The 16321-nt window shown below is 39.4% G+C and overlaps 1 protein-coding gene across 1 annotated transcript in view; it reads right to left on the minus strand.

Annotated features, from left to right (window-relative positions):
* The window catches only part of NR5A2 (nuclear receptor subfamily 5 group A member 2), a 96726-nt gene that overhangs the window by 32023 nt on the left and 48382 nt on the right, over nucleotides 1–16321 (minus strand). Inside the window, exon 6 of the mRNA XM_061346011.1 lies at nucleotides 10575–10694. Within this exon, the coding sequence (XP_061201995.1) occupies nucleotides 10575–10694 (120 nt within the window). The remainder of the gene's footprint in view (nucleotides 1–10574; nucleotides 10695–16321) is intronic.

A 16321-nucleotide genomic window follows, 5' to 3' on the forward strand; every position in this document is an offset into this window, starting at 1 on the left:
TAAACTACTTTCTAGTTCATATGCTAATTCCCTCTCTTTCTGTCTATATACATATTTCTTTATATATGTGTGTGTATATAGATACTTTAACAATAAAAAATAAAAGTAACATACCCCAAATACTTTTTATTCAACAGTGTAATATAGTGACTGATTCAGTGAATTCATGTTAAGAAACTGGTCACATAAAAATAGCAGCTTTCACAACTTAATTTCCCTTTTGTAATTGCTAAGGGTGGGAAATCTCAAAATCCCTCACTGAGATTCCATTTTGTGGGGGAAATATGCTACTCACTTCATAATAAGAAGTTAAGATGTCTGGATGTCAGGAATATCAGTGGCTTTAGTGCAGTGATTATGCCATAATGGTAAAACCCAGTAGATTCCTGGATCTCCCACCATCCCTCTACTGGAGAGCTCTCAGGCAACCTGCTACTCTTTCAGGTGCATTTAATATTTGCAGCACCAGCAAATTTGTCTGGGAGGCAAGTCCTCATCTGCCACTCACCAAGAGCAGCCTGTATTAAAGTTTTATATTTATTGACATTTCATTACCATAATTGACTGCAGTTGGTTCTCTAGGAGAAGACACGGGGCTGCCTCCTAAGCAGGAGAATTGGTCCCTTGGGTAGGATTTGCAATTAAAACCGACTCAGAATGGATTTTTTTTTTATTGTGTAAATATGATGAGTTGAATTTTCAGCTTTAACTAGAGAATACTGGGTGTGCAGGAGGCTTTTTTCAAGAGTGAGCAAATTTGTAAGTCAGTGGAAAGATGACCCCCAAAGGTGTCAATCAGTTTATACTAAATCAACTGTGCATGAAAAAGCGTCAGTTAATGTATATTCTGAAAAATGGTCACATTAAAGACTATGTTCTCCTGCTTGCTTGGTTCTCTATGCAGAAATTGATACTAAAAGGTGTATTAATTTTTTTACCCTCTAATTCGTGACTAAAAATACTTCTCAAGGACAAAGATTAAAACAGTCTGAATCTTGAGCAAAATGCTTAATTGCACACTGAAGTCTTAGCATTTACTTTATATTGTAGCAGTAATTTGATTTGATTAAACCAAATCCACAACTGAAATAAATTAGTCTTGCTTTTCATAAAAAGTATTACATTTCACAGTTGTTTCTGATGTTGAAGATGGCATGTTGACTGGCATTTTGAAATCAGAAGCTTTGGTGAAGCTTCCACATAACCTAATTTGGAAGTAAAATGACAGGCATAAAGTTACGGATGCACAGACAAATGGAAGTGTGAATTCCTCATGTACCAGTACACAATGATATCTCACATGATGAACATAGTAATGATGAAGTAATGATAGACTCTTAATTGGATTAGCTTGGTACCAAAGCAATGCAGACAGAACAGCACTGAATAATTTACACTGCTGCCTATTCTCACCATTATTGTGCTTAAACTGGCATGTTTGAGGTTAGTACAGCTATTGCTATATAAGCTATAGTGCAGGCTGTGCTGTAGCATACTATTCGCTATCTGAAGTGCCTAAATCTAAAATTAGATTCTCAAAACCTCTGCTCTGCTGCCACCTAATTTGGTGCTTAAAGTCCTCACAGCTCCACCTTCTAACAGCCTTTAGATGCCAAACTAAATGCCTCTAGACATGGCTGGGACTACCCAAGTCATGAAAGAGGTAAATAACTGTGTCCCCAGCTCATGATACAGCAATTCTTAGATTTATAGGCTATGTGGCTTTCATCTACCTAAGGCAGCAAAAATGCCTAAGGCAGGATTTCTTCAGCAGGCCCGTGGCTGGGACCACTCAGGTATGGGAAATCTAGGGTCAAATAAATAAGGCTATGGCATGGCAATTTGATATCTTTCTGAAAGTGAGAAACACGAAGTTTCTTCACATAAATCATTTGCATCTTATAGCTACCTTTTGATCATGAGTATTGGGCAGAAATAGGGGGACCTTTAGCTAGGTTTGGAGAGGAAGGATTTGATTGGTGTTTAGGAGGGAACTTCCAGCTGGGAACCCCAAATAGAAAGCTACACAAAAGTCCACTGAACAGGCAGCATTCATGTCATGCCTATCTCCTCTGCAGTTCTCAAGGCTACCTCTTATAGTTGCCACCTAGTTTGCTGCTGGCCTTCCCTGCTCACTGTGTCGCAGAGGAACAGGCTGGGCGGATGAGGCTGCAGGCACTGTGAGGGCAGGGCAGTACAGAGGCACTAGCAGCAAGGAAAAGAAATAAAGAAGATAGTAGTATTAGTAAGAGGGTCATAACTTAAACAGTGACTGCAGAAAGACATTACAAAACTGCGTATTTTTTCTAAAGCCTTTTCTTGATACAGTTGAGAGTGACTTAAAAGCCTAAATCCTTTTAATGTCAGTGAAAGGAAGTTAGGGCAGTGCTGAATGTTTATGAAAATACTATGTTAAAACAATGTATCATAGTAAAGTACTTGGAGTTCAGAAGCATTTAGGTATTCAGACACCAAAGAATTTCTCAATTGATAAACAGAGAGGTAGGAGAATTGGAAGTGACTAATTCTGCAGGTTTTTTCTCCCATGAAGGTTATGTTTAACACAGTGAGATACTGTTCAAGGCAGAACAAAAGACAAACCTTTTTAACAATATGAAACTATACCCTGGGCTAAATAAATGCTGAAACTGAAGGCCAGAAATGCAGCGAGCACTTGTGTTTTTTTGCTTTGCAAATGATTTGTCATGGTAATGAATGATTCTTGAAGCCAAATCCCTGGTTTCACTGGGCTCAAATGGAAACTTTCTGGTGGAGTCAGGTGGCTGCCTCTGGTATTGGCTCCTTTTTCTGCCCACAAAACATACCCTAACTTTTAATGGTGGAATCAAGTTCCTTTCTTCTTCTAAATTAAATTGTGTTTGAATTCTAAGATATGGCAGTGGGTCATACGGCATGTAGAAATATATGGAACTGTCCCATCCCTTTTCAATACTTCAGCAAGCCTGAAACAATCTCCAGAATATAGGATTAGAGTGATTTTACTTGTTGATGTCTGTTAGGAGGTACTGGCTATCACTGAATGTCATTCCTTTCAGCTGGTACAGGAATTGTGCAAGTAAGCAATAAAGTCTCTGCTGTGGCTGTACACAGTACCTGTATAATGAACAAATGTTCTAGCAGACTAAGGTAGTTCAAGTTAGTGAAAGATTGATTTCATATTTAATTTAGTAAATTAGATCACTGTATTTTTAGGGCACAAACATGAAGAAGGCAGTGGGTGCCTAGGTGCAGCAAAGGGACCTTCCTGCTCCTTCCTGCTCTGCCCCATGCAACTGTGGCAAGCTGCACCCTCACTGCTCCCTCCTCAGTTACTAATTGCACTGAAAGCCTGTAGAGTGGTCCACAATGGCCTGCCTTGGGTTTTGAAGTCCTGACGCTGCCGAGAGCCTGTGACTTGCCTCTAGTATATGGTTATGTGGGTGAATGAGCCTTTCTCTCAGAAGGATACATTCAGCACACTATATATTTACTATCACAAGCATATTTACTTTTTCAGTGTTTCCTGAAATATATATTTCAGTGGCAACTATGGTGGTTATTAAACTTATTCTGAGCTTTTAATATAATTAATACTTCAGTTAAAAACATTTAAAGCAGTATTTGTGTTATCTCTCTAAGTAAAAGAAATGGAGAAACACCTTGAAGAGATGCCTAGGTACAAAAGTTGAGGGGGATTTAGACTGGACAAAACCATCAGGTATGCTTGTAGAAGGCTTGTATACATTAATTAAAATTGTGATGACTTATACAGCTTAAGATGCTTGTCATTTTAACAGGTACACAATAATAGAAGATAATGAATTAAGTTGCCAATGGACCTCTCCCCTAGGATGATGTTATTGTGCTTGCTAATTAGCTATAATATGCAAATAGTAACACTCCAAAGCACTACATTTACTTTGTCTAACTTAGTTTTAGAGAAATTAGTACACCAAGACTGGAAATATTCTATGCCCTGTAGTTGATCATATATAGATTCATTTGTAGTAGATATATTTATGTTATAAAACCGTAGTAATAAAGGTATAGTTAAGTTTTACGCAGATGGTTGTTTTAATCAGTACCCTCAAGTTTTCCACTCTAGTAATGGTGCCTATTGGGATCTTAAAATTATTATTATGAAGACATTAAAGTAATTTGCAGAATATAACTAACCTAGAGTACATGGTAACCTTAAATACATTTCTATAGCAAAGTGCAATGCACTTTTTTTAATGTAGAAATGAGATGATATGGAATCACTGCTGAGTTTGAATATCCATAAACTGCCTTGGAAGATAGACCATTACTGGAGACTTTTGTGAATGTTTAGGTAACATCACAAGGGCTGTGCTGACTTAAGACTATTACGGAGCTTTTGACCATATAGGTTCATGTTCCCTTGCTAGCCTCTTATACAAATTTCTACTTTACTATTGTAAATTCTTTCCTATTGGTGGAAGACCGGTTGTGTTCATCTTGAATCCCATCAGTATCACTACTCCAAGAGGTGGTTGGGTCAGACTGATGTAGTGCTTTCTGCTTTGAGTTTGGTCTCTGAACAACTTGTCTTTTATGTGAGCAAGCTTAAAATCAAATATGGGACTTGACATGAATTTATATGGAGAAATTAGTTCATTTGTGTGGAGAACTACCAGCCTTGAAGAAATGCTTCCAGACCCTAGGCAAATAGCTTTTGTTCTCTTTATGGGAGCAACGTGTACAGAACACGAAATGTGTTTTCTATGAACACAACACAGTTATCATGTGGGAAACAGAGCAGTTCTGGTGTGCAAGGATTCATGTTGGGTGCCCTCTCCATCTCCATGACTTTTTACTGGAATGGGAATTTTCGACTTGAAGCCATAGTGCTACAATGTTTTTGTGGCAACAAAGCAAAGTAAATGTAAATTGGGATATGTTTGTTCACAGGTATGTCCACAGCTAAAAATGTTTAACATTTGGACAAACCTGAATATGACACTTCAAGATTAATAACTGGATTTTGATGTGTTTTGCCTAGTTTAATTGCAAACATCTAGTTCAGCTCCCAAAAGCAGCTAGCATAACGTCTTCATAAGGCATGAGGCATTTTTAACAACTTAGCATGTCTTTGTTTTCTAGTCCTTCAGACAGAAACCACTGGAGTGAGGAACTGTGCAAACCTGGATAAAAGAGAACTGCTCAACAGCAAAATGATGATTGCTTGACCTCATTTGTATCCACCTTGAATCAAATCCTCTCTTTCCCTATGTAAGGACTTCTAGATCTGGCCCCCAAATGCCAGAATGTCATTCTATTAGCTATCCACTTTCTTTCCCTACCTATGAATACTGTATTTTTAATCATTCCTTAGGATGACCAAAACAGCTTCCTTATCTGTTGTTTTCCAGCTCCTTTCTCTTGTCATTCAGAGACACTCCTTTGACTAATACTCATAACTTTCTGCAGTGACGCTTCTGCAAGGATGATCATTCTTTGTGATACAGTCATCTGCAACCCACAGTTTGGAAGTTCTGCTGCCTCTTGAGAACCTTTTCAGTGGCAAGGTGATCTTTCCTTAAACTTGTAAGTCTGTTCCCTGGACAAACAGGTTCTCCAAAGGCAAATACACCTACATCAGGATACTAGAAGCCTTCTTTACAAATGGTTAAGCCTAACGTAGATTACATTGAAATTACATAAAAATTCCCAGGCAACACATCACCACCTTTCAATAAGGAACAGCTGAAAGATCTACAAAGTATCCCACCTATGGGAGAGGTTCAAGCCACAAAGTTCTGACCAAAATTGAAGTTAAATTTTGATATGCTTCAAAACACAATATTGTCAAGATCTTAGTTATCTCTCATGCTCTTCTTTGATGCTATGCTTTAGAATACAAATCCGGGTGGAAAGGTGTATGTGTGATGACTTTAACTAAATTGGTAGTTCTGACAATCTCAAACAAATCTGAGACTTAGGCACGTTTTTGAATAGCCTTTTTAATCTGAAAGGCTTTGACTAAACTTATCAGAGGGAAGATTGGCAACAATGAGAAAGGTGTCGGCATGAACAAAATGGGCAGCTTGTGTCTGGGCAGCCAAGGCTACAATTCATGTGTTGTGTGTTGACTGCTGCATGAGCAATGATATTCTGTACAGTGCTTTAGTATCTATGCTGTGTGTGCTGGATCTTGGAAGCTGGCTTGGAAGCTTGGAAGCTTGTATTGCTGCTGTAGAAGATACAAAAGGAAAGTGCTCAGGTTGGAGGAATTAAAGTTCTATAATTAGAAATGGGATGTTAAAATTACATGCCACATGGCAAGCCTACAAAACTTGGCATGTGGAGAGTATATTGGCAATGATTTACAATTAACCATCACATTGCAAATCACTTCTTAGCTGTTTTCTATTATGAAATTTGGAGTGTTGTAAAATGCATTTGTGCTACTTTATTTCCTTTTGAAATGGTAATTGCTACTGCTGAAGGGCAGTACTTCGTGCAGAAAACAAAGTGTGCAGTGTAGGGAAGAACTTGTTTCTGAGGAATTGCTGAGGAATTGTAATGATCTGAAAAACAGTGCTTTCTTGAAACACATACACACAGAAGGGCTTCAATTATGAAACTCCAACCAAATAAATAACAAAAAAAATAAAACAGTCCTTTTTTTTGTGCAAGGGCCAATGCTTACTACCTTGTTGCTGACTGCACTTTTTCTCCATCAAAGTGAGAACACTGGATTGACACTAGATAAATCGCATAAGCCAATGGCTCGAGGGAAATGCAGATGTATGGAAATGTGATAGGAATGCCCACAGATAACAGGTTTTGAGACAATGTGCTTGAAAATTATCAAGTGTAATTCTAACTACTGCCCATTTTAGATACCTAGTATGGAACTGACAGTGGTATGGCCCTGGGGAGCTGGATGAAGTTTGACTTGTCTCTGAGGCACAGAGGCTGTGCAGCCAAAGTGGAGAAAGCAGGTATGTTCTAATTAAGTGGTGGTAAGATTACCACATATAGCTTCCCCCTTGATTGTGGCTGCAAAAAGGACTGTGTTATGAGTAGTTTTTATGGAGGGATATACTAAGGGAAGCACAGAGTGAGGCTTCTGAGGTCTTAAATTTGCTAACTTGTGACAATCATCACGATCTCTCAGGTAATAAAGTAGGCTATCTAGCTCAGGTGCTCAGTTCAGAGTTAATATCTTTGAAAGCCAGATGATTGACTGTAATTTTGCTCATACTGCTTTACTGGTAAGAGTAAATAAAGCCATCTACAGCACTTTTCATCAGAGGTGTCACAGTGCTTTCCACACCTTAATCAATTAATTTTTATGACACTTGGCATGGTTATTTCCCTTCTCTGCTGGAGGAACTGAGAGGATCAGGGCAGCAACCAGAAAATATGCAGCGTTTAGTGCAACAGCAAAGGCTCTTTGTAGGGTCTGGATCTAGAAGTGTGGCTTTCCAGAATTATTTTACAGTTAATGCAGAGAGGACAATCATAATTTTCCTTTCATAAATACACCTGAACTGGTGTTGTGTCTTAGAATGACAACAGGCCAAGCTGGTGCTGCCAAGGTGATCCATCTTGATACTTAGAAAAAGAAGCAGTTGTATGGGATCAGCTTGGCTAAACAAGTAATTCACAACTGAGCTACAGTACAAAAATGCAGTATACATCAGCTGAAGCCAGGAATGACTGAGAACAGGTAACTATAGAGACACTGTCCAGGCCTGTAGGAATGGTGTTAAAAAAAAAAGTCTTCAGCTAGAGTTGAGACTTGCAAGAGTTGTTAAATTGTCATTTTGGGGGCGAACAAGAGAAACATGGGACTGCTGCTGGATTCAGCTGGTTTAGTGGCAGCAAACACAGACCAGTGTGAGGTATTTAGTGCCGCTTTTGCCTCAGTCTTCACTAGCAAGATATCTGAGGCTCTGTGCTTTGCAGCAGGGCTCAAGGAGGAGAACAGTGACCAGCACTGGATATAAGTTGAGAAAAAAACTCCAGCCTTTGTTAAGCGGGAAATGGGAAGGAGTCCATCCATAAGGAAAGGGACTAACTATAGTGTTCTTGTTTGCTCTTCTTATAATATGGCTCCTTGGCCTCCAAGCAGCCAAAGTGTACAGGTGTACAGATGGTGGGAGATTCTTGGGGGTGCTTGCATTGACTTCAAAATTACAGACTTTGGCACAGGAAAGTGAAACTGGATTGAAAGGAGGATATGACAAATCTGGGGCAAAAATAGTTGCAATCAGTCCAATTTAGCCAGGCTTTAATGTAGTCAGAGACTCTAATTCTGCCTGGAAAGACATAGCTTCCAAAACCAGCTGATGATTTGCAAGCAGTACATTTAATAAGCATCCTGCTACCTGTTGTCCAACAGTGATGGAATGCTCTGCTTTGCCTTGAGAACATGTACAGCTGCATTTTTTTTCAAGAAAAGATAAAAGTGGCTAATGAGGTAAGAATTATTATTGTGGAAAAATGGGGACAATGGCTAGAATTTAAGGGTATTTAGATGTCTCTAATGATTTCAGTGGGCCTTAGGTGCTCAGTACCTTTAAAAACTAGCTAATCACATAACAAATGAGATACTAATTTAGCAGTTCTCTCAGGAGCACAAAACTGTTAATGTACTTACAGCTTTATAAACAAAGGAATAAGCAAGCACCCTGTGTGGCAAATAAAATAATTGCCAGAATTGTCCATGTTTTGGAAATGATGAAACAAAAAGGGGATCAGTCTTTTTCTAAATAGCAGAAATATAAATGAAGAGTAATGCAATTAGTTTTTCCTCATATAATTAGGCAGCGAACTTTATCTTAGATAGGTTTGTGACTTTCCACAAAGGTGAGGGAGTAAGTTCTATAGGTAGAATTTCTATTTTCCCACTCCCTTTCTTAGACAAGTCAATCATTTGTCCCTTCTACTGTACACCTTTTAAACATAAATGCAAACAGTTATTTCTGCTTCTGATTCTTATAAACACTTGTTCTTAGTGTGAAGAAATAGCTTCAGTTTTAAAATTATAACTAAAGCTGTAAGTAGATTCCTCAACAGGGGGACACAAATTATGCATCTGTCCTGGATTCAGCAGTAGCAGTCCTTTTTCTCCTTCTTAGTAGCTGGTGCAGTGCTGTGTTTTTGACTTTCAGCCTGGGAACAGCGCTGATAACACCGATGTTTTTAGTTGTTGCTCATTAATGTTTAGTCTGACCAAGGACTTTCTGAGTCTCATGCTCTGCCAGGGACGAGGGGAAGCTGGGAGGAAGCAGAGCCAGGACACCTGACCCAAACTAGCCAAAGAGGTATTCCATACCACAGCACGTCATGCCCAGGATGTAGAACGGGGGGCAATTACCTGGAAGGGCTAGATTCCTGCTCGGTCGGGCTGGGTATCAGTCGGCACGTGGTGAGCGGTTGTATTCTCTTCCCTTGTTATTTCCCTTATCATCATTATTATTGGTGGTAGCAGCAGTGGTTTGTGTTATACTTTAATTACTGAACTGTTCTTAACCCGTGGGAGTTAGATTCTTTCGATTCTCCTCCCCATCCCTCCAGGAGCGGTGGGAAGGAAGGGGAGGGGGCAGTGAGTGAACTGCTACGTGGTACTGAATTACCAACTGGGCTTAAACCATAACAGTATCTTATTAAAAGGAGTTCCTTCCCATGTCTGTATAAATGGAGGCAGGTTCAGTTTGCAGCTACTGAAGTACCCAGGGGCCATTGTGTGTTTTCACTTTGAATTGGGAGCATAATGTATAGGCACACTTTACTTCTCTTTGATACTGTGGGATATTTTTCTGTTAGAATAAGAATCTTAGGAATAAGGTCCTTATTTTACTGACCTGTTCTTTGTGCTTTGTAAAGTATGAGGGAGACAAAACTCTCTGTTTCCTTTGGGGTTTCTCACAGTTTTCCTAGGATTTGCCACATTATTGCTCTCGCGTTCTGGGAGATCTATGCATCTGACACCTGAAGAAAATTAAGCCTTGGAAAGCTGTGCAGAAACTGCAGGCTGCATACCTAGGACCACTCCTGAGACAATACCTGCCTCTGTATCCTATGGACTGGATAGATTTCCGGGGATTAGATGTCTCAGCTGCCCAGTTTCTCATACATGTGCATATTTCTCTAAAAGCAGGATAATTCTGAGGTAGTAGTTGCAGGTTCTCTAAGTTTCAGACCTAGCTACTGTTTCTTTTGAGTAAACCACAATTCTGATTGGAAAATCAGATATAATTGCTTAGATCTAAAACATAAGGTTTGGGAGTGTTGTTGCTGTCACAAACCATTTTAGCCCCAAGGAAGTACAACTTCTTGAGAAACACTTCTCATCTGCTATTTTTCAGTCACTGAGGTATACAAGTATATTTGAGAAGCAAAGTGCTTATGATTATATCTGCTTTTATAAGTTTAACTGTAATCAGCAGACTAGGAACAGAGTGCACAAGCCATTTTATCTACATTATTTGTGGAGAACCTCTGAGAACACAGGAGTGCTTCTGACCTAGTTAAACTCCTTCTATTTTGAAAATGATTACTGAAAAGCCATCAATACTTCTCGGAGACCACATACTCACTTGTTGCCCGGTAACAAGAAGGATGGAGCCTTCTTTCCCATGTACCACTTGCCGGTAAATGTGATCTAGAATTAAGAGTTCACTCCAGCAGTTCTGAAGCAACTTCATTTGGTCATCAACCTGTAAAGCAAACATGGTGACATCACTCAGATAGTAAGTCTTACATCACACTGTGGAGTCAGTCCTTCCTCTAGTTAAAGTCATGAGAACAGAAATGCTATCAAAAACTATTCGTTCACAAAACTGCTATTCTCAGCTGAATAAATAGGGCATTACTTGAAGCCCTTATCTGTGATTTACTGCTGTTTACATTCTAGGAAAGCAGAACTACAGTTTTGTTATGCAAAGCAGTAGTGATAACAGTATATTTATGCTATGCTCATGAAAATGTGATATTATTTTACCCAAAACAAGAATAGAAATAATGCTAATGTGGAATTTCCCATAATCCCCATCCTTGTACATCAGCTTCTGGAAATAGTAAGGTATCTGTGGGTTTAAGAGCATTATTGCTGCAACAAGTCCATGTCAGAGATAGGTCTCTTTCAAAGGAAAAAGTGAAGTGAGATGGTGGTGGTACTATGGAAAAAGAAGAGAACTTCTTCATAAACAGAAGCTGAGCAGCTTCAGGTGTCACCAGTGGGGTAAAGCAGTAGTGAGCAGTAATACATATAATGCATTAGGCCATAGAAGAAACATACTGGGCAGTCAGCACAAGCAACCTACGTTAAGTTTTTGTGCACTGTTATTTGGGATGTACATACGATAGGTGTATTTTCCTCATAGGAGAAGGAAAACTCCTATCTTCAAACCCAGACAGATGGAGCTCGTCTAGCCTTGCATGGTCTTCCATCGAAGAGAAGGACACTCTTACAAAACCTACGACCTGTGGACTTTGCTGTCACCATCCTAGCTAGCTAGGCCGTGGCGGTTAAACCTCAGGTGTAAAGGGTGGGGCCAGTTCTGCACAAGCTGCGCCTCACCAAAAAAATCCACTGCGCAGGCTGGAAGGGCTTACTGTCACTTGTCTGTATGGACAGGAGAGGGTCGAAACAGTAGGTGACAAGGTGCATGGGTAGCTGCAGATCCAACCTTGCATGCGGGTGGACCAGTGCATGGGTAGCTCAAGATCACTCAGGAGATGACAGTCCTGGTCGGACACTTCTTGATTGCCTTAGCACCCTTTTTTCCAACCAGATTTGCGTATCCCACATGCCCTTGGTCATCGTGCTTGTAGTAAGCATGGCTAAAGCCCTTCCCAAGTCTTCGCTCACGAAGCCAAGTCATCAAACATATGAGAGGACAACAAAGTATATAACTAAACTGTGCCTATTACAATTGAGTTGTCTCCAGTTTTATTCCCTTTAAAGACTGAAAAATAATTAAGGTTTCCACTAATTTGTGATATTTTTTCTACCATTTCCATGGAAGGCAGAACTGTGAATTTTAGTCATGGTAAGCACCAATACCCTCTGGGCCTGTTCTTACTGAACTTACTGACTTCTTCCTAAAATCAAACAATGTCTTTGACTTCAGACATGTGTCCTGAAAGAGTCAAGAGATGTGTACATTAGCCTCACTACAATTAAGTGTCTGGTGCAGATGTGTTAATAACACTTATATAGTTAAAAGGCCTCTAAGAACCTACATAGATGGCAACTCCTGAACAGATTAAAAATGCTATAAATTAAAATTTATAAAATTAAGTAATAAATTAGCAAAGAGAGCATTTAAAGTGAAGAAATTAAATTTCTGGGACATGAAAATATTAAAATTGATTTTCAGGAGTTCTAATATCACTTGCTTTAGAACTAAATTTTGTAATGTAGAGGAAACCACATCATAATGCAAACTTGCATGAGCTGAATTAGATAATGCAACAGATGGTGTCAAATTTTAACAGCTATGACCTAATGGATTTTTGAACTTTATTCTTTCAAGCTCGTTTCCTGATTGTGTAGTAGAGAAGGAAGTAACATTTGTTACTAATGGATTTTTGTAGTGTCACCTCTGAAAGTTACCTAGTATTGTCTGCATCTTGCCAGTCACTTGCCGTATAGTTCAGACATCAACATCTTAAACACCAAAGTCTGTTTCTCTCCATTCAGTCTTCTCCCTGCTGTTCTTGTCCCAGTTTCTCTCCTTTAGGTATCTGTCTCAAACTGTTCCCTCTTGCTGGACTATGCAAGTAAGTGAGATCAGGAAAGAAAGGGAGAAAGCCAGTGGGGAGAAAAGGGCAGAAGAACCTGTGTGCAGCAGATCACACCCTCCTGCATTGCCTGCACTAGGACCCTCAGTTCTTTCTTTTGCCTACTCCATGACTGCAACAGGTATCTCTGCTGGAAGACTGTGCAACTCATTCCTTCCACTACTGCTTTACCTACAGGATATCATTTTCATATGGTTTGCTTTAGTTTTAATTTTATTTTAAAATCCCCACCCTTGCTCTTAAAAAAAAAATCTGCATTTTTTAATAACAGCTTTTAATGCAAAGACACAAAAAGGCTGAATTAGTATTGTGCAAACACTCTCAATTCTGGTACTCCAAATGCTTTGCATGCTTTGGCTTTCCCGTATAAAGAACAACGCTCTATCACAGCTGCCTACAATCACCTTTAATACATATATGCTCAGGTAACTCCTATAAGCTACATATCCATTGGCAATAGCGATGGAGGAAAGAAAGAGGTGTGGACTCTGTAGATGGATATATTACTAAGTCAAAGTAAAGCTAGTGCTGTCACAGACTCAGCCTTGCTCCATCCCTATGCTGTCTGTGGCCATGATAATTCATTTCTGTTCAGATCACAGAGCAAGGCTGATTCTGTATTAAAGATCTCTTTCTCTCCCCACAGCATGTATTTAACTACAAAACCATTTCAACCAAGTGACTCGTTAGCTCAAGAGAGGACAGTAAATTTCCACATTGATAGTGTGTCAACCAAACTCTGGACAGGTTTAAAATAAGGCATTATTTGAAGAAAAACTTACAGATTCTAATACTCCTGCTTTTTACATGAAGCTGTTCTGTGATAATTTTCTCCTCTGTACAACAAGGTGTTACAAAAATCAAATAAATCATGCTAGTATGATAATTTCATCCGAAATTAGCATTTCACACAAAGCTATCACAGCTTCCATCTGAATGAAACAAACTGTGAGACAGTTTAAACATTCAGCATCCATGTCATAACAACTAATACCTGAATAAGAGGTCAAGCATTTGATTATATTATAAATGACATATTTCCTGCTAACCCATCTGTCTTAGCCACAGGCTTTTGAAAACAAACTGTGCTTTACAGGTCTGGCTTTCTGAAGGTCCCGACAGCAGCTAGTCTGCTGCAATCAAAGCTTACCTCCCAAGCTTTATCATATCATTACTGTGCCAGTGCTGTGAGAACAGTGAGAGATGGCAAAATCATAAGAAAAATGTTTTGCACATAGTCTGTTCCTGCTGTTTGACAAGACTCATAAAACTAGCAACAGCAAACATCTGCTAGTGGTTCACAAAACCTGCTCCTCTGCATTCACTGTAACTTAACCTGTGAAAGCCTGTAAAACAGACAGCATAAAAAGCACAATACACATCCGAAACACAGTATTGCCTTCAAAAGACTATTAGTTCCAGCTGCTTTTGCCATTTTACAAAAGCTGGTGGGGCAGCAGAATTTTCCCCAGTTTTCACTAGGAAGAAACAGAGATGCCTTTAAGGAGGGTCATTGATTACTAAATTGTAAGCCAAAGTGATCAATTCCAGCTTACTTCTGAAACGCATGTAGATGAGAAAAAACACATACTTTATCTCTGCTAATATATATGAAATGAAAAATAGCAAACAATTTAGATCACAAGGAATGAAAATGGTAACACATCACTTCCTATGTTAGAATGAGCTGGTAAATCTTACAACGTGTGTAACTTCAGCCAGAACAGGTACACCTTTGTGTTTCTGTGGCATATGAATAAAAGTTGCAGAAGCATATTATCTGGCAAAACTAAAAAATCAGCCTTTCACTGAAACAAGTTTGTGACTTAAAGTGACCCTGTAGGCAGAGGCTTAAGTTTTGGTGGCTAAAGCGGAGAATGAGTTCTGAAGAGGAAGGTCCTCTGCAGAAAAAGCTCCTTGTGGACTTCAGTTTCCTAGCTCCAAAGTCAAAGCATTCCAGTTCACCATTAACAAGGTAAGCAGGAGAACAGGTAAGATTTTGTCACAAAGATAACTTAGCTCTAGCCTGGGTCTTAGCTATAATCAATATAATTTTCAACTGTGGTATATGTTCAATTAGAACAAGCTCATAAACTTGAGCTATTGGCTAAACTTAGAGGTTTTTCAATTTGTGGAGGTCTTTACCAGTATTATCAATGTTTTAACAACAACAAAAAAGTGCCCTTTGTCTCAACTATGGGGAATGCTTGTAACTAAAAGTTAGCCATCATACAGTCAACAACCAGTTGCTTCAAGAACATTACCCGAAGTTGCAGCTGCTCCCTGCCGTAACAGAAAGTTGACATAAGGATAGTGTAACCCAGTTCTTACCTAAGCAAACTGTCAAATGAGATACCCATTTGACAGCTACCTAGCCTCAAGGAAAAATATGACTGAATACTGTGCCTAGATGGTTAAATTTAGGTCCTCTCTGGGCACTGGCATTCAGATGAAGACACACCACTGGGGATAGTGTAACTGGAAACTGTTGCTGAAGAAATGTCTTTTAAAGAAAGATGTGGAGGGAGGGTGTGTGACTCAAAAGAAATAAGAGATCATTTCCAGCATGCAGGGTGGTAGGGAGGAGTAATAATATTATGAGTATGAAGCGTAAAACACCACACTTGTAAAACTGCTGCTGACAAGGGAAACAAAGAGAGTGCTTAGGAGGAGGCTTTGAAGGAAGGGGACAGGGAGGCAGTGCGGTGAGAGAAGACATAAGGGAAGTTGAATGTCAGGTAAAAATCTTGAATGTGAGGATGATGAGATTGGATGAGATGCAGACTTAGATGGTTTGTGTGACAGTAAGTGATGCTGCTGGCACAAAGAAGGAGCAAGCACTTTGTGTTTAGAGAAGCAGAGAATAGCAATTGTCACTAGCACAGGCAGGAGAAATCCCAGAGGTGAAAGTGCACATGTGCATTGTCTACTTTCTCAAACAGTATGGGTACAAAGATGGAGCAAGGGATAGCTTTCTGATAGCATTAATACATGGCAGTAGGTAAATCTATTTCCTGTACCATCATCCTATTTACCTATGCTTACAGTAAGGACAAAGGAAGCATGTCAGAATTTGGTGTTGTCCATAACCTTGTATCTCATGCTTGTTGGGACTACTTGTGGCATATTCCCCAAGTCATAAGCTGGAAGAAAATGGTCATTGACACAATCACGCAGCACCACCCCACTGTGCTGCCTACTACCAGTCTAGCCAGAATAGCTCATTATGCAGAAAGGGTCTTCCAGCATCAGGAGTGCTGATAGCTAAACAGATCAAGATGGTGAATGACACTATGCAGTCACTTTTCCCATGCAATATTCACAGACAGGTATTTTATGTACAGGCAGATGGCAGGATGTAATGCACTATATTCTGATAAGTTTTTAAGATTTTGCTCTTCCTGTGTTGATGTGAAAACATCTTCAGTAACCTTATGGTAGAAATGTGCACAGTGTCAGTATTATTTGATGTTATTTCAGTACTTTGACCACTGTGAAAGAAACCTTTAGTATGCTTTCTCTCTCTTTCTTCCCCACT

Source organism: Neopsephotus bourkii, unplaced genomic scaffold (assembly GCF_033783945.1).
Source record: "Neopsephotus bourkii isolate Nb327-2 ecotype Australia unplaced genomic scaffold, CSIRO-AGI_Nbou_v1 NB_250, whole genome shotgun sequence".
Classification (NCBI taxonomy): domain Eukaryota; kingdom Metazoa; phylum Chordata; class Aves; order Psittaciformes; family Psittacidae; genus Neopsephotus; species Neopsephotus bourkii.